The 25,585-nt window shown below is 41.7% G+C and overlaps 1 protein-coding gene across 1 annotated transcript; it reads right to left on the reverse strand.

The window, feature by feature from the left end:
• Nucleotides 1-7,014: 7,014 nt before the first annotated feature.
• On the reverse strand, nucleotides 7,015-10,238 carry LOC149300823 (chromobox protein homolog 3-like). Its single transcript, XM_089484859.1, has 4 exons — nucleotides 10,096-10,238; nucleotides 9,266-9,431; nucleotides 8,788-8,882; nucleotides 7,015-7,141 (listed from the first exon to the last, which is right to left on the reverse strand). Exons 1-4 carry the CDS (start codon nucleotides 10,230-10,232, stop codon nucleotides 7,015-7,017), a joined length of 525 nt encoding a protein of 174 aa, XP_089340985.1. The 5' UTR covers nucleotides 10,233-10,238.
• Nucleotides 10,239-25,585: the final 15,347 nt, after the last annotated feature.

Consider the following 25,585-nt stretch of genomic DNA (forward strand, 5'->3'; position numbering starts at 1 on the left):
ATTCATGAGATTATTTGAAAATAATGGAAGAAACCTGAAGCTGATTATAAATTAGGAAAGGCTAAGGTTAAAAAATAGGCAGAAAGGAAAACCTTACTGGAACATTCAAAACAATCCACTGGGTCTACTCCATGTACTTTGAGCAGCCCTAAAGCTCCTCATTAACAAACTCTAGAGACAGCAAAGGAAAACTCCAACCTTAACCTACCTTTGATGGATCAAATGTTAACAGATATGAAAGCCTCTATCCGGTCAGTACAGTTCATCGGGTCAGACTAGTTCATCTCAGCTCCTTGTATTGGAGCAACAGTGTAGCTCCGCTGAGAACACAATAGCCTAACTTCAAAACACAGAAAGAGAACAAGCATGTGGCTATGTTAAACTATCAATACTATTCTTAACACTACAATCTTGGCTCCCTTGGGTGCTGCATATTGGAGAGAATACTTTGCAAGAACTTCATTGGAAGTCTGTGTGACAGCCCATCTGTTTGTCGCATATGTTATTTTGGCCTCATTTCTCTTTTCATATATCGCACCTCCATCCATATGTCTTACCCCCTCAACCAAAGGAATATATTCACCAACTTTCCCAAGGATTAAGGGCTCGCGAACCCTGTGTTCCCCTTGTGCTGGTCGGATTCCCCTTCCCCCTGCTTTATTGCCTGACCGGGACCTAGCCACAAATTCATGGAACTGTACTGTGGCTAAGAACTGCGGCAATGCCCGCTGACAATTGGAACTGCGTTGCTACTGACATACGTTGTCCCACCACGTCGCTCTTTTGAGGTTTTGGTATACTTGTGGTGGGCAACACTCAGAGGTGGTTACGGAGAGGGAGCTCATTTGGGAACCCTGGTTTTATTACCCATCTTTAGGACCAGGTTTACCCAGTCACGGCTATGGAACTCTGGCCCGGCTACCACACGGACTATTCCCGTGGACGTTTTCCGATGCTGTCGCTCAGGGTCCCAACGTCGGATCGCTTTTTGGAACATAACATCCTTGGACCCTGAGCTCTCCATTGGTACCTCGGGATTCACCCTGTTCCTTCAAGCTCAGCCGTAAATAGTGACTCTTTGTCGGGGGTAATTGCTGGCCATGGAACTGTATGGAGGCGCCGGGCTGTCTGGTAATTGATGGATTTATACTCCTGATCCAATTATGTTGTCTGTATAAATGTGAGTGCTGTTCCCAATAAGCTCAGTTCTGTTTACACCCTACACTAAGTCTTGACCAGTGCTTGGGTGAACGCAAAGAGTTAATCCCTTGAGCAATTGAGCTTTTAGTGGCAAGCAAGATCTCTACAGCGGAGTATGGATCACATTTTGATTCCTCTGAATTTAAGGACAGATGGATCTTTGCTAGCGTTTCTACCTCATATGATACTAAAGTTTTGGAATTCCTACTTAACAAGGCCCTCTCCTACATGGGTCATAGTTAGAAGCTTCATCGTGACAGGTGTTACATATTCTTGGACTTGATCATTAGATGAACTTAATACCCTTTGGCTAATATTTACACCCCTAATCCTCCAGATACTGATTTCTTTGCTTTATTGTTGAAAAATTGTTTATTCTGTTTCTAGGATTATTATAATTGATGGACGCAGACAACCCCCGCTGCTAACTGCACCTTCTCCCGGTGTGCCCGGACAACACACCGGAAGTCAGAAGCACCGGTAAGTTTGGGGGGGGGTCTAATGGGGGGCATAAGGCATTTCTGTAGGCAGAGTGCTCTATGATATGCCTTTTTATGCATATCATGGGGCACAGTGGCATATAGAGGGTTACAGTAACATATACAGGGTTAAAAGGCATATCATGGGGCACGGTTGCATTTAGAGGGTTAAAAGGCATTTCTGGGGCAGAGTGGCAAGCCTGGGGCAGATGTGCATAACTGGGGGGCAGGTTGGAAAATAAAAGGAAATAAAAACAAAATATTTTTCTCAATCATAGCTTTTATTAAAAAAAAATAGTTTGCATAGTTTACATGAATTAACATTTACTGGTAAAACTTTTTTCCTATAGGGTCGTCCTATATTCAGGCTTTTTCTTTTTTTCCTAAATTAACATTCAGATTTTGGGGGGTCGTCTTAGAATCGAGCAAATACGGTACATTTTGACACAGGCACATACTAACACTCAGATTTACCCAAACACCTAGTCACTTACACATGCATACACACACTATCTTCCTCCTCTCACCACTAACCCTAGGTTCACCCCTGACACTCCACGATACACTGACACCCACATCAATACTGTCGAATACCATACCCACTTTAACACAATGAATTTACACATACACAGTCCTCTCCAATCATTGGTACACTTAACACAGCTCCTTCTCCCTTCTTGCTGCAGCTGTTACTCTCTCCGTGTAATGCTGCTTACATTGTCCCACTACTGTGGATTACATAAACCTATTGGGCACCTCGGGTACTGGGGGCCTCTGCATGTACAGAGTATTTTAATATTCATTCTTCTTTATTGGGGCTGTCGGGAACTATAAACTGTCCGTATAAGATCTGCCCACAGTTTGGGACTGTGAGAAGAGCAGTATCACAATTCACTTCAGTTTTATGAAATCTGCATTTTGATATAAAGGATCTTTACAACCTTCAGTGTAAGAGACGAACAATCATTAAAACCATGCTTTAATTTGGTCAGAACTATGCAATATGTCCATAAGTTAGTTTTTTTTAATAACCTTACAAGATACTGACCTAGAAATGTTTGTGACATCTTGGTTTTCCCTCAGGCTTCTTTTGGTAATACATTCCAGAGGAACCAGGGATTAACAGATTCTTTGACTGCTGAAAGTGTGATAATTGAAATTATACTATAGCCTGTTAATTGTTGACCACATTTATAATCAACTATGCTTATCCAACAAGGCAGGATCCCAACTGTGGCAGATCATCTGAAAAATTTTAAGATTTAACCCCTTGACTGCTAGCTACATATGAGAAATATACCAAGTAAAGTGGGTTTAGGCAGTCTGCTATGTATCTCTGACATAGCAGCATTCTGTTCCCTCTAATAAGTGATTGCTCAAATCACTTCCGGAAGTGTAGAGGGGCTGCCCATTTTGTTTTAGATTTTGACTACTTTATCATATTATGGGGTCCATGGTGTGACAAACACAATCATGCCACACCATGCCATGTCTCACAAAAAAGAAATTTCAAAGCTGGAAAGCTTTAGAAAATAATCTACATATTCATCAAACCACAAGTTGTTTATAAATGGAGACAATTTAGTACTGTGGCTTACCCTCACACTAAGGCTAGGTTTCCACTTGGATTTTTGTCCTGCGTTTTTTTTCTTGATGAAAAACGCCAAGAAAACTGCCACTGCATTTTCCTGCGTTTTGGCGTTTTTTTCTGGAGTTTTTTCTGGCGTTTTAGCCTTTCTGTGGAAATTGCTTTTTTTGACCTTAGGCAGTTTTTCCAGCCTTTACAAGTTAGCAGTTTCACCCAGCTAAAAGAGATTAGGATAAATGGCAAGTATTTGCCCCCGATGTCATTTACTTGGTAGACCCCTTTGTCTCTTTTCTGTGGTTTGTAAGGCATGCTTTATTCCGAATGTCTGCTCCTCTAGGAAGATTGGCCCCAAATGATGGTGCAAATTGTTTGCTGTTGCTTTTGGCACCCAGGATCCAGTTGATGCGTCGGGTATGTTTGTTTGTAATGGCATGTTTGTTCCAAATGGTGTAAAATTCAATATGAACCAGTCCAGGACTTTGTTTTGTGTGAAACTGTTTGTTTCCAGCCTATTTCTCGTAGGACACACAGATACTGGGTCCATCCTCTGCATTGTAACTGTGGAAAAAACGCCATAAAAAACGCCAAGGCAATAAACCCACATGGCTTTTTCATGGCGTTTTTTCTCTCCCATAGACTTCTATTGGAGAAAAACGCCAAGATTTCCTTGAAAAAACGCCAGAGTGTCAACATGCTGCGATTTTGAAAAACTGCCACAGAGCCCAAAAAAGCAGAAAAACGCCAAAGAGGACTGAAAAAACGCCAGACAGAAAAACGCCAAGTGGAAATGGCATTTTGCGATTTCCTATTGAAAAACAGCTAACATCTGGCTGCTGCGTTTTTCCACTAAAAAAACGCCAGGTGGCGCTATTGGCGTTTTTATGGGCGTTTTTAGCATAAAAAAACCAAGTGGAAACCTAGCCTAAATGAGGTAAACAACAAAAAAAACACACACAAAACATTGAACAGGCATGGAGTCCATGGCAGGACACCGCAGGGGAAGCTGCTGCTCCTCCCCAATTTAACATCGCTGTTCGACTGAAGTTTGTCAAAGAGCACCTTAACACTGTTAAGAAAATGTTTTCAGTACATATGCTTATAGGGGTAAAAAGGACATCACCTACCCACATGAGAACATCCCAATGGTGATGTATGGTAGAGGGAGCATAGTGATTTAGGGTTGCTTTGCTGCCTCAGGGCATAGACAGCCTGCCAACATTGAAGATAATTCCCAAGTATATCAAAGCATCATACAGGAAAACGTCAGGGTGGCTGTCAGGTGGACGCGGCAGGACAATGATCCTAAACCGTGGAGTAAATCTACTACAGAATCCTAAAAATACAACCCAACACCTTCTGGAGTAACCCAGTCACAGCCCAGACCTTACACCATTAGAGATGCTGTGGCATAATCCCAAGAGAGCCATTCACACACCTCCTTAAAACAGGGCTGAGCTTAAGCATCTCTGTATGAAAGAATAGGAAGTTCAACTGGTTAAATCCAAGGGCTTGCCTACTTTTTCCACCTGCACTGTGTTTAAAGGATGCATTCAAAAAAGAAATAAAAAATGATCAATGTGTCATTAGCTTAAGAACATTGTTTGTCTAAACTTGTGACTTATATGTAGACCAGATCACATGTTATGATGATTAATGCAGGAAACAAGGTAACTCCAAATAGTTAATTTACTTTTTTTTTGCCGCTGACATACATATATACTTACTGGTAAAAACTCACCTGGCATTATCCATCTAAAGGCGCTACCCAATATATATAGCCACCAGAGAACCAGAAACAGCAATTCTGAAGTAAACCTATTGCCTCCATAAATCAGTCCTACAGATTGCATGTTTGAGCACACCTCTTGTTCAACCATGCTACCCACAGTCCTGGCACAGAGGCAGAGCCTGCCCATGCTACACAGACTTGAGAGAACAAAGGTGTGCCTCACAAAAAAAGATTTAATGGAGACCTCTATATGCATTTGCCCTTGCCCCCAGCTACTAGGTTTGCTGGATATACACTCACCGGTGCTTCACTAGGTCCACCAGTTCAATTACTTAACACAAATAGCGAATCACATGACAGCAACTCTATGGACTTAAGTAGACGTGGTCAAGACAACTTGCTAGAGTCCGAACCGAGCATCAGCATTAAGGAGATTTAAGAGACTTTGAGAATGGTCTGAATAAGAGAAAATATCCAGTGAGCAGACTGGTTAGAGACAAAGGCAACAGTATCTCAAATAACCACTCGTTAGAACAGGAAAGTGAGGCTACAACATGCGCAGGCTCACCAAAATTGGACAATGGAAGACCAGAAGATGAGTGGTCTGATGAAAGCATGGATCTTGTATCAATGGTTCAGGCTGGTGGTGTAATGGAGTGGGTGACCTTTTCTTGGCACACTTTGAGCCCCTTAGTACCAATTAAGCTTCGCTAAAATGTGACAGCCTACCAGAGTATTGTTGCTGACCATGTCCATCCCTTTATGACCGTGTACCCATCTTCTGATGGCTACTTCCAGCAGGACAATGCACAACAGTGTCACAAAGCTCACATAATCAAACTGGTTTCTTGGGCATGACAATGAGCTCACTGTACTCCAATGGCCTGTACAGTCACCAGATCTCAATCCAATAGAGCACCTTCGGCATATGGTGGAACAGGAGATTTGCATCATTGATGTGCAGCTGACAAGTCTGCGGCAACTGCGTGATGCCATAATGTCCATATGGACCAAAATCCGAGGAATGTTTCCAGCGCCTTGTAGAAAATATGCCACGATACATGAAAGCAGTTCTGAGGGCAAAAGAGGGTCGAACCTGCTACTAGCAAGGTGTACCTAATAAAGTGACCAGTAAGTATGTTCAGCTGAACACACTGCTGCCCGTACCCATACGGCATACTCCCTGCTGGTCAGCTCCAGTTCAGTGAGAATTCAGAGCGTGTTAAGCCAGCACTCAACCTTACTGCCTCTTAATGTGGATAACAAAATACACTTCAATCTTGCAACCTGGAAGCCTCTGGGATGTTGGAACATAGCAGTAGCGCTGATAAACATTCACTGCAGTCTGTTCAGAGGGTACCAGGAATTAAGAACCATTTAAAAACAAAACAAAAAAAAAAAAAAAAACACCTTAAGCAAAGTTAGGCTTTTTCCCAGAATATTACATCACCTACACACAAGACATACTGTCACATGCTCAACATAAAAAAGCACTCAGTTATAGGATAAGCTAACTTTTTGAAAAACATTTTACTTTTATTAGAATGCAAGTGAAAGAACAGATTAAGGAGAATATAAAACTATTTATTGAACACTGCTCACCAGTATTTACATTGAAGTAAACAATATACAGTCAGATAACATTCACTACAGTTACAACCAGAAAGCTTCCTTTGAAGCAAAGACTGGCACTATTGAAACTAAAGACAGGTCAGAGTAGTAAAGCATTAACATGCACATCAAGGAGAAGTCTACAAAACACTTGCAAGTTTGCATTTTAGATGCAAAGATATTGGGAGATCATTTAAAGTTTATAAAAAGCCCTGACAGAGCAAATACAATTATGTACCCAAGGCTTTATGCCATGTACAGTTCATGAGCGCACAGCCAGTCAAGATACTGGTGTGGTTTTCTCCAAAAAGAGACAAACAAAACCTGAACAAATCAGTTTGTGAATGGCTGATAAATGGATTTCTTAAAACAAAAAAAAATTAAAACGTCTACATGTAAATGATAATCTATTGGGTTTCATCTTCTGGACAGGAATGCCAAGTTAGTCTCTCTTCATAAAATGCAATTACAACCTGAGGACATTTCACATTTGCTTCTTTTGCTGGTACCAGATCTGCTTCATCAGAGTCTTTCCTGAAAGTAGAAATTAAAACATTCCTTTAATTACATAAGTCATGTTTAACTAGAATGGTATAGTTCTTAATAAGTGATCACTGATCTTTAATTACCTGCCACAAAACACATTAAGAATGCAGCAATTCTAGATTTTTTTTTACCAATTATATTTTAACCTCCATTGAATTTTCATGGCAGCATTTTGCCAAGATGATCAGTCTAGTACCCCAGATGCCATTTTCTAGTAGATCTTATGTAAAGCAATTTTGTATTTGGAAAGTCTGTTTAGACTCCTTGATCAATAAGGCTTTATAAAACCAAAAGCCAAGTCTGTTACTCTTGTAGAAAGAGCACAGAAGCTCATAAATGCAACTCTGAGCATCAGTTTTAGAACATTTAGATAGTGGCCCATGCTACTACAACGGCTAAGGTATTTAGGCAAAGCCCCTTACATTTTGTATAAATATAAAACATTTTACAATGTGGGCATTTCATGTGTAGGCAGATACCCTTTCAAGTTGCTGCTCTACCTACTTTGCTGAACTTAACACTTTTGTAACTAAAGGCATCAGAATCATTCCTCATACCAGCCCAAGATTATAATTAGTCTGAGTGTTGCATGAAGTGTACTAATGAACTTTCAGTGAAACCAAAGGTTTTCAATGAATCGCTTGTGGTTATATCTTAACAGAATGCCATTTACGCTTATTTGGCAACATCCTACAACAGTTCAAGTTAACTTTTTTAGGGGACTCTAAATTCAAGGTCCACACTAGTAAGCCTGCCCTAAAGTCTGAGCTGTTAAAAAAACTGGAGTAAAATGAAAAACTTGTCAGGGTCTGCAACCTTATTGTGCAGAACCCAAGGTGAACCAGGCAACAACCTGAGAAGACAGGTGTCACATGGTTTTATTTGGGAAACAGCAGGCTTAAGCTGGCCTATCACACAGCATTAATCATGAAGTTATTTGTAGCCTCTACTTACAATTGTAGCATTACGCTGAAATACTTTTAATCTTAAAGTTTTGTTTAGTCTGCCTATAAATATTGCAAATTATAGCTAGTGTGGACTCCTAAAGGTAAACTCATTTCACTTTTAACACTATATTGACAGAAGTATTGGGATGCCTGACCATTACACCAACAGGGACTTTAATGACATTGCATTCTAAACACATTACATTAATAGGTAGTCAGTCTCCCCTTTGCAGCTATAACAGCTTCCACTCTTATGGGAAGGCTTTCCACAAGATTTTGGCGTGTTTGGGGGATTTTTTGCCCATTCATCCAGTAGAGAATTTGTGAGGTCAGGCACTAATGTTGAATGCTGGGCTTGCAATCTGTTCCAGTTCATCCCCAAGGTGTTTGGTTCAGTTGAGGTCAGGGATCTGTGTGGGCCAGTTAAGTTCTTCCACACCAAACTCACAACTATATCTTCATAAACCTTACTTTGTGCACTGGGGTACAGTCATGCTGGAATAGAAAAGGGCCTTCCCAATCTGCCCCAAGCAAGGTGAAAGCATAGAATTGCCCAAAACGCCTTGGCATGCTGAAGCATTAAGATTTTCCATCACTGGAAGTAAGGGCCCTACTAAGTCCCACAGAACTTTAGCGAATAAGCAATGTTCATTTGTTAAACACTTTCTTTAAAACCAAATAGCTCACCATTTCATAAGAAACATTAGTTCACCACTGCTGTCAGTAGCCCCGATGATTCTCTCTGGATCAAGAGCTCTAGCAAATCCTCTTGGTTTGTCAACCTAGAGGGAATAAGACATTGAATGGCTTAGATGTAACAACTACTCAATATTCCATTCACATTACAGAGAACGAGATTAACCCGTAATAAGAAGCCTACTTTATGAAAGTAGCAGCAGCACCAATATGCTAAGGCTGACAGTCAAATTGACCTGGCAATTTACAGATGTATGCTACCCTGCTAGTATTCTATAGGAGCTTTCAGTCAGCAAGATATAAAAACAATGCTATCCTGCTCTCACTTTACCACATTGGTTTCAATTATATCCAAATTGGCACACAATATACATATTTGACAGTATACTAAGCACAGGAATTTTTAGTGGTTTTTTTTTTAGTTATATATGTATTTGCAGGTACTTGTCTGCAATGTTCTGTAACCTACTGATTCACGTTTCTTTTTCGATTTGCTGTCTTCTGATTCACTGTCTGAAACAGATTTTCTTTTGTTACTGTCAGGTTTCTCTTTGCCAGCTTTTTGAGAATTAAGGAAGGCTTCAATTAGTTCGGGGCAGTCCAAGTTCTCTTCAGGCTCCCATGTGTTGTCTGCACTAGAATTAGATATAGGAAAAGGGTTTTGAAGAAATCTTATACTTTCATTAGCATCAAGATTCAGACTGCCTAAAATACTCACTAAACAAGTACCAGATAATGAAAACCCCCTCATAGCCCACAAAGCTCAATAAAAAAAAAAATACATCTGATTAACACTCAATGGGGATTGTCATAGCACTGTGCCATAAGCTACCATAGAACACTTTGCACTTGCCGAGGTTTGTTTACAAAATAATTTTGGTGCAATATTTGCAGAGGACAGCCACAAATTTCTACAGAAAATGCAGTCTCAAGCGTATGCAGTTTGTACCAACTTGGTTTACTAAGCGACAGCTCCAGCACAGACTCGGCAAAAGATCAGAAGGTGGCAAACATGACCCTCTCATGAGCATGCACAGGAAAAAAAAAAGTTCCCATGGACCTAAATTTTCCCTGGCCTCCCTCCCCGGCACAAAACCGACCTGGTCCTTATGAATAACCCATGGACCTAAATTTTAACATGTTGATAAATGTTATTAGAGCTACATAAAAATATTAGAAATATAGCCTTAACAAAAGCAATATGTAGATAGAAAAGCTATAAAAGCTCACATTGCATTCCATCTGTGACAATATACACAATTCTTAAATTAAATTATGGAGTGTCCAATGATAACATACTCTGTAAAACCTTTCCACTTTAGGTAATATTCCACCTTCCCATTCACCACACGTCTGTCGAGAACTTTTTCTACTACAAACTCCTCTGGTTCTGCCTCCTCCACCTTCTTTCCTTTGCCATTCTGCTTCTTCCCCATTTTCTGCTACAAAAAGAAATAGTTGTTGAAGACTTGAACTGTAGCTAACAAAATACTTGGATATATGCTGTATTTAATTGGCCAGACATTTTCAAAAGACAATAAATCACAAAACACTTCACAGAACATTTGTTATTGTTAAACAAACATCGCCCTAATTTTTTAACACTCAAAACAATAAACATTTATCGTGGGATCATCCCACCAAAATAGAATTTTATACTGAGTAAAACATGTGCAACACACAGAATACTTAACACAGGACCTCAATACACCAGAGGTAACAGAAGCAGATACAATAAATAATTCAAGGTTTAAGGCTTAGCAGTGTACCCAGACACTGAATAAACCGCTTCTATAGAACTATCTTGTGGGCTAACGTGAAGGGTGGTTACAATTTAAAGGACAAATCCAAAAAGATGAGAATTAATTGCTGTGCTATATACAGTAGTGCAGTCCATCCACAGGCCTGGAGGCTGCCATTATAGGCAGTCATGTGATATTTGGACAACCCTGCGTGCCCATAGACCATTTTGTCAATGTCACAAGGCAATATATATATATATATATATATATATATATATATATATATATAAAAGTTTGCCCAGTAGATTGAGCTGCAATATAGAACTCACACATTAACATTACACAGAAATGCTACAATAGCACGATATGGCTGAAAGATTCATCTAGTGCTAGCAATAAATGCATTGGTGGGAGATTTAAATGTATTGGCTTGCATGACTTTAGTTTGAAAGTGAAACATGATTGCATGTGACAGAGCCAGCCTATAACCCATTTCCTGTCCCTTCTCAACTGGCAGCCTTAAATGGAAACCGTAAATTAATGGATTAATCGTGAATATCCAGAGGAAAAGCGTTACAAGGCCTATCCATGTTTACGGGGATAACATTTGGGGCATTTCAATCGGCACCCACATCCCACAAAAGGCTACAAAGGTCCGCTACATAAGCCTCTAAGAGTGCTCTTTCTACGGAGTTATTAACGCGCGTTATCAGATTGAGAGCACGCGGTATTACTGGGGCCTTTCGCTTACCGATAAACCGAAACAGAAATATAGAGCCAACCCCGTACATACCACTAACCGAGCACGCCCCAATGCGGCCAGGCCCCCCACCCCAGCTCACTCCCACGCATGCGCAGTGTTCACCACCCCGCAGCGCTCCACTAGCGTGTCCTAGGGGCCGGGACAAATATCATACAGGGCCCTCGCCCGGGAGAGCAGATTTATAAAAGCCTTTAAGCGGTTGTGCAATTACGCGCGGAACCGACATGATTAGGGTTACCCCACACACACCCAGGGTCTCAGCATGATGGGGGTCCTCTACAGAGTAACGTGAACACTTACACAGCTGAAATACAATATAAATATATATAGTTTACTACCTGCAGCTCCAGACTGTCCTGCATTTAATACCTTATCGCACTGCACCACTATGTAGGCCTGTGTGTAAAATACATAAACCTTCATTACATTCACTTGTAGCGCTCGGTAATTAGCATTCTTACAGCCAGATCAAATCAACAGTCCCCTTTACCATTAGGGAACACGGTGAACCGATTACATGTTCGTAATTGAACTGCTACACACGGTTTAAGTTACCGTTACAGCCATTAGATGGCCAGGCCAAGCCTGAGTGCCCGGTGGCCCGGAGAGCACATTCATTGTATACGCACTGGGTGTATGTGTGCGGCGTTTGCACGGAGACGCATTCACCAGGTACGAGCACTCAGCGCCGTTTACCTCATAACGCCCACCCCCCCAACATACATTATTTCCGCCATATCACCATTATACGAATTTCGGCTGTAAATGAAAGCACGTTAGAAAGGAGCTATAACCGCAAACCGAGCTACTTAACATACACCGACACACAGTTCCCCCCGCAGCCGCCATCTTAGGACTAACAACTATCGCTAACCCATTTTCTGATTTCACCTTAACAGCAGACACGAAACACGAGCGACCATGCAGTACCCCCTTCAACAATAAATAGCCCTCTTGCATAACAGGCTACCCCAACCCTCTCCGCCTCAAAAACAAACAAAAGCTATCATTCACCTTTCCCGCCTGAGCCGGTGCAGCCGCTCCGTAGGCTCACCCCAATAAGCAGCACAAGCCGTCGCTTTCTACGTCACCCGCGCAAAAGAGGGAGGGAGCAGTGACGTGATAGAACAATAGGCTATAGCGGCATTCTGGCGGGTATTTTACTGGCGCGAAGGTTAACCCTTCGAGTGCTGCTGCACGACCTCTGCATCCTGTTATACGGACGTTATGGTTTCCGGGATAGAAGCGTTCAGTCTATTAACTAATCTGCGCCTTGAAGCGTTTTATTACCTGCAGCCAGTTTTTTTTTTCCTACTTATAACAAACTGCCAAATTCAATTTACGTACCATAGTTAAGCATCTACGACGATAACGCAGTATTTCTGGTCTGAACACGACAGTTATGTCGATTTTGTACAAACTTTTTAATTAAAAAAAAATATATTTATTCACTAAAGTAGTGCAGAGAGGGAGTTGGAATCACAACTATCCCTTAAACTCTCCATTTAGTAAATGGACCCTGCATTTTCCACCCCTAATAAATGTAAAAAAAAAATGTTTACTATTTATTTCAAAACAAATGACATCACTTTTCTATATAGCCACCTTCCTTTGTGATGCAATTTTCTGAACGCCGTACAAAGTTTTTAATGCCGGTAGCAAAAACTTTTTTTGCTTGAACGCGTAGCCACTGATGCACTGCTGCTTTCACATCATCATGAAGGATGCTTCCACTGCATACTCTGCCACTTGCTCTCGGGCTCATAATGGTGAACCCACGTTTCTTCTGCAGAATATCATCGCCTTTTCTGATAATGGGCCGTGTGTCGGGAACAAACGTCTAAGCGCTTGCTTGTCCTCTGTCAACTGCTTACGCACACACCTGGCACACACTTTACTGAACTTAAGGCTGTTATAAATCAGGCATAGGCAGATCTAACCCTCACATTCAGCTTTCTTGCAACTGTTTCTTCTGTTTTCCTAAATCAGTTCCAGGGTTCTTTCTTCATTCCTCGTGGTCGTAGCTGTAGCTGGACATCCGGAGCGCTCTGCATCCGTCACATCAGTACAGCCATTTTGGAAATTTTCAATCCACTCATAGACGTCTCTACGAGAAAGAACTTTATCCCCATACTGAGCACACATGCAAACATGAATTTGTGCTCCCTGCACACCTGTCCACAAAAAGCATATGACAGAACACTGTTCCTCTTTGGTGCAATTTATAAGTTTTGCAGCCATCTTTACCCCAGGGTGAAAACTCTTATACTAAACTGCAAGGGCAGCTGGCTTGCCAGACAGAACTAGTCACATGACACACTAAGACACGACCAATCACTACTCTTCCCGCCTTCACCTTTACAGCAAAAATATACAAATGCGGAAACATTTTGAACGTCCCTCGTATTATGCAGGGTCAATTCGGGCAAGATTTTATTTAACCCCTTCGTGACAAAGGCTGATTTTACTTTTTGTACCCTTCGTGACAATGGCCGTTTTAACATTTCTGCGCTGCTCGTGTTTAGCTGTAATTTTCTTCTTTCCCGTTTACTGAACCCACACACATTATATATTGTTTTTTTTCAGGACAAGAAGGGCTTTCTTTAGGTGACATTGTTTTGATTGTATCATATTATTTACTATTAAAAAAAGTATAAAATATGGTGAAAAATGTAGAAAAAAATGACTGTTTCTAACTTTTAGTTGAAAAATCTTTTACTCATCTATAAAAGGTAATGAAAAAACCTGCTAAATAGATTCTACTATTTGTCCTGAGTTTAGAAATACCCAATGTTTTTATGTTTTTTTGCTTTTTTCTACACATTATGGGGCAAAAAGTACAGGTAGCGTTTTGCTATTTCAAAGCCATTTTTTCCAAATCTGGTAATTCTTCCCCTCATGTGCCATTTCGGGTATCTTCGAAGCCGGCCAATGGACAGCCCAGGGTATTCCAAATGCTAGTATTTTAACCCTTTTCAAGCACTAATTCTACCATCAGCCTTTGTCAAACTTTATGGTAGTAATTTTTTTTTTTGCATTTGTTTTTTCACACACATTTTACTTTATGTATGAATAAACAGGTTCTGGTATATGTCACTATCATAAAACACCCCAATATGTGTTCAGAAACATCTCCTGAGTACAGCGATACCTCACATGAATGATTTTGCCTGGCTGTTTGGGGGCAAAAGGGCCACATTTGGGGCATGCGCATTTTTCAATGTTGAACTTTGGCATTTGGGGATCCACTGCCCATGCCCTATTTGGTACATCTTTGAGCCGGGCCATTTCAGTGTGGCCAATAAAGCCATATATTTTTGAAAACTAGACACCCCAGGGTATTTTAAATGCTGATATTTTAACTCTTTGCATGCACACATTTTACCACCAGAATTTTTTCAAGGTTTGCAGTAGTATTTTTGTGTGTGTATTTTTCCCCCACACACCTATTTTATGTATGAATTTACAGCTCCTGGTTTATGCCGCTGTCACATGACACCCCAATATGTGTTCAGCAACATCTCCTGAGCGCAGTGATACCCCACATGCATGGGTTTGTCATTTTTGGGGGGAACTAAAAGGCCACATTTGGTACGTGTGCATTTTTCTAATTGGAAATTAGATGTGTGGCCATCCTTCGCCCCGTGTTATTTGGGACATTGTTGAACCCGGCCAATTCAATTTACCCCATCAAATCATACATTTTTTAAAAGTAGGCACCCCATGGGCATTTAATATGCCAGTATTTTAACACTTTCCATGCAAGAATTGTTTTAAGCTAATGTGCTAATTTTAGGACTTGCTCACAAAAATATATTTTTTTATATATATATTTTATTTTTTTTGCCTTTTTTAAAAAAAAATGTAAACTGTTTTTTTTACAATTTTTTTCTAATTATTATTTATTTTATTTTTTAATTTATTTTTACTAATCACACTGTGATTAGAAAGCTGGGCTCCATTGACTTGCATGGTTGAATGCAGTACCTGTATAGAGGGTCCAGAGACCGTCTAGCGAACTTTTTCACCTTTATTGTTTTTTTTCCCCGGGCATCTTGCAGATGGCGAAGATCACCGGCAGCTGCGGCTGTGACCGCTCTCCGGAGCGGTCACAGCCCATCCAAAGGTAAGTGTTTGGTCTCGCTGGATGCCTCCTGATCGAGGCATTCCAGCGACACCATTTAAGTTTAGGAGGTGATCGTTGATCGCCTCCTAAACGCTTTTAAAACGGGCGTCCGCCGCCATACAATGTATGGCGGTTGTTGACACCCTGGGGAGGGGCCCCTGGTGCCGATCGTGGCGTTGCTGAATGCCTCAAGGTCGAGGCATTACAGCAACGCCGTTTGGGTGCAGAAAGCGAACGTAGATCGCTTTCTGCACCCGTTTAAAGGCGTGCCGGTTCTGGCACATCATTTGTCATAATCGACTTGTTTTTCCATGCCGTGTCAGAACCGGCAATTGTCATTAAGGGGTTAAGGGGATAAGCTAGTCCTGTTATGCATTGTTCAAAAGCAGTTTTTGTTTCCTAAAAATCTGATATATTTATCTATATATTATACAGAGCAACCAAGACAGATTTAGAGGGGGTCACTGGGGTAGACCTGTCACAGTGAATATTATAGGCTATAGGGCCTATTCACTTTGAGCTCTCTGATATCGCTATGCATTATTAAGGGAAGCTTGTCCTGCCACAAAGGCTAAGCTAGTTCCGCAGGACACATAGTTAAATCTGCAAAATTATGTCCAAGAATTTTAATATAGAGGGCCAGCTCGGCCCTTATAACAGGAAAAGTTTGCCCTTGATAATGCATAGCAACACTAATACGAAGAGCTTCTGCAGAAGAAAAGCTTGACTGGCTCTGGATAATGTATAGGCAGCAATCCCCTTACATATCGAATAATGCATTATACAGGACCGGCTCACATCTTCACATTGGAAAAACTTGCTAGTGTAGGCCTTGATAAAGAAGCATTGGTGTTTAGGCCTTGATAAAGAAGCAATGGTGTTAACATGACAGCCCCTTTAATTTAAATGAAATGTTTTTGTTTTCTCTACATGGCTAGTATATGTTTAACCCCTTCGCGAACAGGACGTACCTGGTACTTCCAGGTCACATGGTACCTGCGGATGGGGATGTACCAGGTACGTCATCGCTAATGCATGGTCCCGCATCACGCTGCATGTCGGGACTGTAAGGGGACAGCCGAGCAATCATGTGGCAGCCAATCCTCCTCAACTCCGTGCACGTGATCGCATAAAAAACAATTGTAGACATTGTATCTGTCTATACTACCCTACTCCTCCCTACTCCTCACTCATGGTTGTGAGTTGGAGACAGACAGAAAATGTTAAAGTGTGCCCTGAGCGATTTTTCTCAAAATAATCTTTTTATATATTTTTTTTTCCACTGCTGATCAACATTATTTGACCCTAATGGGTTAATTCTTTTTTTTTTGTTTTAGTGTGAGTGGGTGTTTAGTTAGTTGGGAATTTACTGACATGGTCAGTTTACCAGCAGCTCTGATGATAATGCTGCACCCCCAGTTAAGAGAAGCCATGTAGCTTCTAATAATCCTGATCCCTCTGTAGAGCAGGGCCGGACTGGGACTGAAAAGCAGCCCTGGAAAAATTTGGAGACCAGCCCCATATAGTTTATCTCACGGTCAAGCTCTTATACCCACACGCACCCCTTATACATACCCGCGTCACACTATTCGCCATTCTTTTTATCTCATTATTTGTATTAAAATGCCAGAAAGCAAAAGTGTTAAAAGGCCCTAATAAATTTAATACAATACAATACAAATTTAATGTAATACATTACACATAATGGGATGAAAACATTTGCTACTGCGAACATTTTTAGATGAAAAAGTTCCATTTTATTCAGCGGAACAAAACACTGATCACATTATTCTTCACTATATTCTGGTAAGAAACTTTTATTTCTTTATTAATTCATGTAGACTATTTTTTTCCATATTTAATAAAAGCTATGATTGAGACATGTTTGGTTTTTATTTCCTTTCATTTGACAACCTACCCCCGAGTTATGCACCTCTGCCCCCAGGCTTGCCACTCTACCCCCCTGATATGCCTTCTAACCCCATATATGCCACTCTGCCTCCAGTAATGCCTTATACCCCCTATATGCCACTCTGCCATATAGGGGGTTAAAAGGCATATCATGGGACAGAGTGGCATATAGTGGGTATAAGGCATTCTGGAGGCAGAGTGGCATAAAGGGGGTTAAAAGGCATATCATGGGGCACTCTGCCTCCAGAAAAGCCTTATGCCCCCCTATATGCCACTCTGCCTCCCCGATATGCTTTATACCCTCCTATATGCCACTCTGCCCCATAATATGCCTTTTAATACCCTATATGCCACTCTGCCTCCAGAAATGCCTTTTACTCCCTGTCACTCTGCCTCCAGAAATGCCTTATACCCCCCCATATGCCACTCTGCCTCCCTGATATGCGTCAACCCTCCTATATGCCCCGCTGCCCCGTGATATGCCTTTTAACCCCCTTTTTGCCACTCTACCTCAGATATGCCTTTTGACCCCCTATATGTCACTGCATCCAGAAATGCCTCATACCCCTATATGCCACTCTGTCCCATGATATGCCTTCTAACCCCCTATATGCCACTCTGCCATATAGAGGGTTAAAAGGCATACCATGGGACAGAGTGGCATATAGGGGGTATAAGGCATTTATGGAGGCAGAGTGGCATAAAGGGGGTTAAAAGGCATATCATGGGACACTCTGCCTCCAGAAAAGCCTTATACCCCCCCTATATGCCACTCTGCCTCCCTGATATGCCTCAACCCTCCTATATGCCCCTCTGCCCCGTGATATGCCTTTTAACCCCCTTTTTGCCACTCCACCTCCAGATATGCCTTTTGACCCCCTATATGTCACTCTGCATCCAGAAATGCCTTATACCTCTATATGCCACTCTGTCCCATGATATGCCTTTTAACCCCCTTTATGCCACTCTGCCTCCAGATATGCCTTTTGACCCCCTATATGTCACTCTGCATCCAGAAATGCCTTATACCCCTATATGCAACTCTGGCATATAGGGGGTTAAAAGGCATATCATGGGACAGAGTGGCATATAGGGGGGTATAAGGCATTTCTGGAGGCAGAGTGGCATATAGGGGGACACACTTACATACACACACATGCCGATTTTTTTTGTTTTTAACAAATACAAAAAAATATTATACAGTACAAAAAATACATTGGTTTACTGACCTTCTACTTCTCTTGACTTCCGTCCTCTGGTAGCTGCACACTGTTCTCCTCTATGCTGACAGGATGTCACTGACCTGACATCCGGTGCTGCAGCAGTCTGAGTGCGAGGGGGCGGAGCTTTCACCCCTCACGCTGCTCCCACACTATGCAGTAGTGATGGGAAGTTCGGATCATTAAAGTGAATCGGATCATTTCGATTCGTTCACTGAAATGATCCGATTCATGATCCGGATCTTCGGATCACTCAGTGTGTCTGCACGGAGTTACTGTTTTCCAGTAACTCCGTGCAGGCACACTAACGATTGGCCCCGCCCCTTTCATTATGAATCCTCCCCCCTGCCTCCAGTGATGTCAATGAAGGCAGAGAGTCGTTCAAAGATTCGGATCTTACAGGGATCCGAATCTTACAGTGATCCGGATCACTGTAAGATCCGGATCACTGTAAGATCCGGATCACTGTAAGATCCGGATCATTGTAAGATCCGGATCATTGTAAGATCCGGATCTTTGAACGACTCTCTGCCTTCATTGGCATTCTAATCATTCAGAGAATGTCACCATACTGTTATAAATAATACATTAATAATCACTGCCCCCAGGATTTACATTCCCCTTTACCTGCAACTGCACCTTAAGTTAACTTTATTAAATTAATTAAATTAACCCTCACCATTAAATTAACCCTAAACACCCCATCAACCATGTCTGCCCCTAAAATTAACCCTTAACACCCCATCAACCATGACTGCCCCTAAAATTAACCCTTAACACCCCATTAACCATAACTGCCCCCAAATTAACCCTAAACACCTCATTAAGCATAAATGCCCCTAAATTAACACTAAAGACCCCATTAAGCATAACTGCCCCCAAATTAACCCTAAACACCTCATTAAGCATAACTGCCCCTAAATTAACACTAAAGACCCCATTAAGCATAACTACCCCCAAATTAACCCTAAACACCTCATTAAGCATAACTGCCCCTAAATTAACACTAAAGACCCCATTAAGCATAACTGCCCCTAAATTATCCCTAAACACCCCATTAAGCATAACTGCCCCCAAATTAACACTAAAGACCCCATCAACCATACCAATTTATTAGGTAATTTATCTGGAGTACATGCAATTAATTTAGGGGCAGTTATGGTTAATGGAGTATTTAGGGTTAATTTCTGGGGCCGTTATGGTTAATGGGGTCTTTAGGGTTAATTTCAGGGGCCGTTATGGTTAATGGGATCTTTACGGTTAATTTCAGGGGCAGTTATGGTTGATGGGGTATAAGGGTTAATTTTATGCTGATGACTGAGGGTTAATTTAATTAATTTAATAAAGTTAACTGTAGGTGCAGTTATAGGTAAAGGGGGGGCAAACTCAGGGGAATCTAAATCCTGGGGGCAGTGTGAACATTATTAATGTATTTATTTATAAAAGTATGGTATCAGTGATATTCTCTGAATGATTCGAATCTCTGTAAGATTCGGATCCTTGTAAGATCCGGATCCCTGTAAGATTCGAATCATTCGACTCTTCGGATCATTCGACTCTTCGGATCATTCGACTCTTCGGATCATTCGACTCTTCGGATCATTCGACTCTTCGGATCATTCGACTCTTTGAACGACTCTCTGACTCTAAGAGTCATCGTTCCTGTGTGAATTAATGAGCTGTAACCTGACCCCAGAGTCTGTGTCTGAGTGCTCTGCAGATGACTCACAGCTCTAGGATCAGGTTACAGCTGCATGATTCACAGACTGAACCGTTACAAACGAATCGTTCAGTCTAGTGAACCGACTCATCCGGATCACTAAAAAGAACCGGATCAAATGAACGATTCGTTCATGATCCGGACATCACTACTATGCAGCCATCAGACTGTTGGGAATGTAATCTAAACGGCCGATGCGTGCTGATGCCGCCGGCCGGAGCTACTTTAACACTTTTTTTGTACTTATATGGTAAGCTGGATCGGCTTGCCATATAAAGTAAATAAAAAAGTATTAAAGCAGAGCCGGCCGGCGGCATCAGCACGCATCGGCCGTTTAGATTACATTCCCAGCAGTCTGATGGCCGCATACTGATGGGAGCAGCGTGAGGGGTGAAAGGTCAGTGCGAGGGGGCGGAGCTTTCACCCCTCACGCTGCTCCCATCACTAGACGGCCATCGCACACGGCTGCTGGGTGCTGATGCCGGCCGTCCGCATCAGCACCCAGCGGCCGCTTTGATTAGATTTCGGGCAGCCTGGGGGGCAATTGTCCCCCTGCCCAACCCGCCCCTGGCGCCTTCAGGGTTAGTCTGTTGGCCGCCCAGCCCACGGACCTGCCGGCCCACCAGGAAATATCCCGGTGGGCCAGTCCGGCCCTGCTGTAGAGTGGATCCCTGCAGCTGGCATTTTCCCAGATGCCCCCCCCCTTCACTGGCAATTCTGACATTCATCTGGATGTCACAAATTTTACCCCATGCCAGTTTATGGAGCTGTTCATGGGTGATGAGTTTTGGGAGGCATTAGCTTACCAAACTAATTTATACGCTGCCCAGCAACTTGCCAATAATAGCAAAAAAAATGAAGCAAAAGGCATGGACTCCCACTGATGTGTGCGAGTTAAAAAAAATTCTGGGCACTCACCATGATAATGGGGATAATAAAAAAGCCCTCTTTAAGGTCCTACTAGAGCACAGACCCCATTATTTCAACCAAAATTTTCTCTAAGACCATGAAGAAGGGAAGGTCTGAACTCCTCCTCTGATTTTTACATTTTAATGACAATACCCAGTGCCTTCCCAAAGATGACCCCAAATATGACAGGCTTTTTAAAATTCGCCCCTTATTACTCACTTCCAAACCAAATTTGTTGCAGTTTATACCCCCGAGAAATTTGTATTGATGAGTCCCTAATGAAATTTAAAGGCTGGTTAGGGTTCAAGCAATAAATTCCCTCTAAACGCTCCCGTTATGGGGTTACATTTTACAAATTATGTGAGAGCAGTAGGGGCTACACACGTCCGGGTGTGTAAGGAGAAACATGCCAAGCTTGACCCACCAGGTTGCTCAGACCATCTGGGCATAAGTGAAAAATGCTTTGCCCCTTACTGAGCAAAGGGTACCACTTGTATGTGGACAACTTTTACACAAGTGTCCCTTTTTTCAAGTTGCTGTTTTGCATGGACACCGTGGCCTGTGGTGCCATAAGGCAAAACAGAAGAGGGTTCCCAAAACAGCTTAGGGAAACCAAATTAAGCATGTTAAGCACAATTCACCATGATGCCAACATTCCTGTTCCTGTTCCTGTCCGGGGCAAAACACAGGTCCATAAAAAAGCTGACCTGCATCAAGGCCTACAATAGGCATAGGGGGAGTGGATTTGGACGATCAATTATTGCAGCCATACCTCATTATGAGGAAAACAAATACATGGTACAAGAAGGTAGCAATTTATTTAATGCAGATTGCAACTCACAAAAAAATAAACCCCGCCAAAAAAGCCACATTTCTATCTTTTCAGCTTCAGTTACTTAGGGAAATCTTGGCTCCAAATGTACAAGGACCTTCAGTGTCTCCAGAAAATGCTGCGGTAATTCAGGCAGAACATTTTCCTTTCAATTTCCCTCGAACTTCCCCAAAAATCTAAAACACAGAAACAGTGCAGGGTGTGTTATGCCAAAAGAGCACAGGAAGGACACAATATTTTACTGTTCTGGTTGCCCTGATAAGCCAGGTCTGTGCATTGGCAACTTTTTTAAGGAATATCATACAGTTGCCGGTTAAAATTTGTTTTAAAAATTTTTATTTGGTTTATATACTCTCTTTTTCACTTCTAATGGTTAATATTATATTCTTCAGCTTACAACTTCCTAATAGGGCCAATTTAGTTACCATGTTCCAGTTTTGGCCACATAGCTTCCCCAAAACATGCCTGAACCATGCATGTGAGACCTTGTTGGAATCGAGGGATGTTCGTGGACAAAATATATGCTGTGCCAGAAATTCAATGCAACATTGAAATATATGCGTAAAAACGCAATAAAATAAATTTCCTGTGAACTTTGGCAGACATCAGTAAAGAAATGGCTGCCTGAAAAGTGTCAAATATACCCTAGTTGAACACCTTGACATGTCTACTGTTCATAAACATATACTTTTATGGGGTAATTTAAATTGGAGGCTTCCAAAATGTCCCAAATGGGATATGGGCCCAGCAAACCAATTTCTGCAAATTCCAAATTTGAAAACTGAAATGTGCATGTTCCAGTTTTGGCCTCATAGCTTCCTCAAAAAATGCATGAACCATGCATGTGAGGCCTTGTTGGAACCGGGGGATGTTGTTGAACAAAATGTGGTGTTTTCTTCTGCACTTGCACATATTCTATTCAAAATGTAATATGAAATCTAAAGCAATATTGCAACATATACAAAAAAACCCACAAAAATATAAAAATACCTCAAAATTTGGAAGCAATTGGTGATAAAATCCCTGCTGGAAAAGTGTCAAAATGACCCTAGTTGCACACCTTGACTTATCTACTGTTCATAAACATATCATTTTGGGGGGTAATCAGTATCTGTGATAACTATTGCAGTGATCAGCCAACCATGCCAAATTGGAAAAAAAATTAAGTTTGAATAAGTTTGAATTTGAAAATATTGCATGCCTTGCAATATTGGCCCTATTCCGGTCAAAATACCGTATTTTCCGGCGTATAAGACGACTGGGCGTATAAGATGACCCCCAACTTTTCCAATTAAAATATAGAGTTTGGGCTATACTCGCCGTATAAGACTACCCCTCTACCCAGTATACAACAACCAGCCAATCACGGCAAGCGATGTACCTTACCGGTGATTGGCTGGTTGTTGTATACAAAGCCTGCTTGGATTGGGTGGGTCAGCTCTCCCTAACATATGCCTGTCCACACACACATGTATAGACATACACTGCCCTCACACACCCCTTCCTTTACACACATATACACGTACACACCAGCTTACAAACACACATATACACATACACTGCCCTTACACACACCTGTCCATACACATACACTGCCCATACACAGACATATACATACATACACTGCCCTTACACACACACATATATATATCTACACATACTAACATACACCTGTCCATGCATACACATTTATACACTGCCCTTACCACACACCCCTGCCTTTACACACATATATATACATATATATATATATATATATATATACACACACACACACACCAGCTTACAAACACACAAATACCTACACTACTCTTACACACACCTGACCATACACATACACTGACCTTACACACACATATATACACATAACTGCACTTACACCCCATCTCTTACCTTTCTCATCTTCTATCTTCCATCCAGTTGTGGGAGCGTGAGGTCTGTCTCCCTCATCACTACGCGCCGGCAATTGATGCCGAGCGCCGGGATATGACGTCTGAAGTGCCAGACCTCGAGCTCCCTAATGTTGGGCTAGTTAGAGGGAGGTTGTGGTCGGGCGCCCGCTGATCAGGGCTAGTTGGGGAGATCACGATCTTGCACCTACCTCGGCGCGGCCCTGAAGACCGGCCCAGGGGAGGCGGCTTCTCCGCTTGCCCCTCCCCTGGAGATACGCTACGTTTTAGGGGCTTCATGGGGAATCGTGATTCTCCAGTCCGGCTCGGTAAGTAAGTATACCCGGCGTATAAGACGACCCCCGACTTTTGGGAAGATTTTCATGGGTTAAAAAGTCGTCTTATACGCCGGAAAATACGGTAGATGAAAATCCTGGCCATATAGGGTGGTTTCCAAATCAGGACAAGTTAATTAATATATTTTGGATATTTTTTTCCCATTGGTTCAATCTGTGTACAATTTATATGTATACAAAACTGTAAAAAAATGGCTTTTTTTCATTTTTTCACCACTTTTTAAAGTTTATTTGAAACAAAACAATGTACTACCCAGCTTAATATGGTTTCAAATGAAAGCCTACTTGTGCTGAAGAAAACCAATATATGATTTGTGTGGGTGCACTAATTGAGAAGAGAGAAATTACAGTTGAAGAAAGACATCGCAAAAACACAAAAACGGCTCTGGTCTTGTAGCGCAAACATGGTAAAAAAAAACCCCGATCCTGAAGGGGTTAATTTGTATTTAACTTTCCTATGCTGTGTTAGGTTAGAGTCCAATGATATTTTAGTTGGTATTTATAACTGATGTTTCTTAAGGTATAACAAAACACGTATGGAACTGCAATTAAAGAAACAGTCATACATGTCTTTGTCTGCATTTTTTACATAGAGAGCCTCTCCATTGTTGGTGTCTGTAACCTAGCCAGTCTGTCAGGCATCTGTGCCTAAAGCAAAGAATGTTTTCACTCCTGTTAACACGTCTGTGCATCTGTATACATTTGCACTGCTTGACAACATCTAGAAATTTTCTTTAAGGACACACATCATTTGTCTTAACTGTGTAACACTGTAGTAGATGGCTAAATGTCACACTCTGCCCATGTTGCATCTTGCCTCCACCTGGTGTGCAATAGCATAGCATCCTGGGAGTTGTAGTCACACCAGAGATTGTGCCCCTCATGTTTATGATTATACATTAGTTGGATGTATGTACAGTTGAAGTGGTGTCTATTAACTAAAGGGAGAATTGTAGTCCTTACTCTTTTACTTCAGTATTCAGTATGGAGGGCTTACACAAGCAGGTCTCTACAGCTAGAATTGCTGAGCTGGCCATGCATTACACATGATATAATGGCCCAGGAGACTTTGGCAAAATCTCACAGAAGAGAAACTGATCTTTCATCATTGACGTACAGTACCTCAGGCAGAATCACTGCCCACATGCCCAACTGCCCTTCATGTGGCCACACAGACACCCTCTATCAGCAACATCGTGTATGTGTGAGTATCTAATGGATGTGTAAATGCAGAATACTTTTATTAACAATGTTGCTATTGATTTAAATAAAGCCTAAAAATGAAAACAGGGACCTGAAAAGATTCAAGGGAAGACAAGAA

This window comes from Sceloporus occidentalis, unplaced genomic scaffold (genome assembly GCF_023333645.1).
Source record: "Sceloporus occidentalis isolate IW3139 unplaced genomic scaffold, rSceOcc1.0.p SCAF_23, whole genome shotgun sequence".
NCBI classification, from domain to species: domain Eukaryota; kingdom Metazoa; phylum Chordata; class Lepidosauria; order Squamata; family Phrynosomatidae; genus Sceloporus; species Sceloporus occidentalis.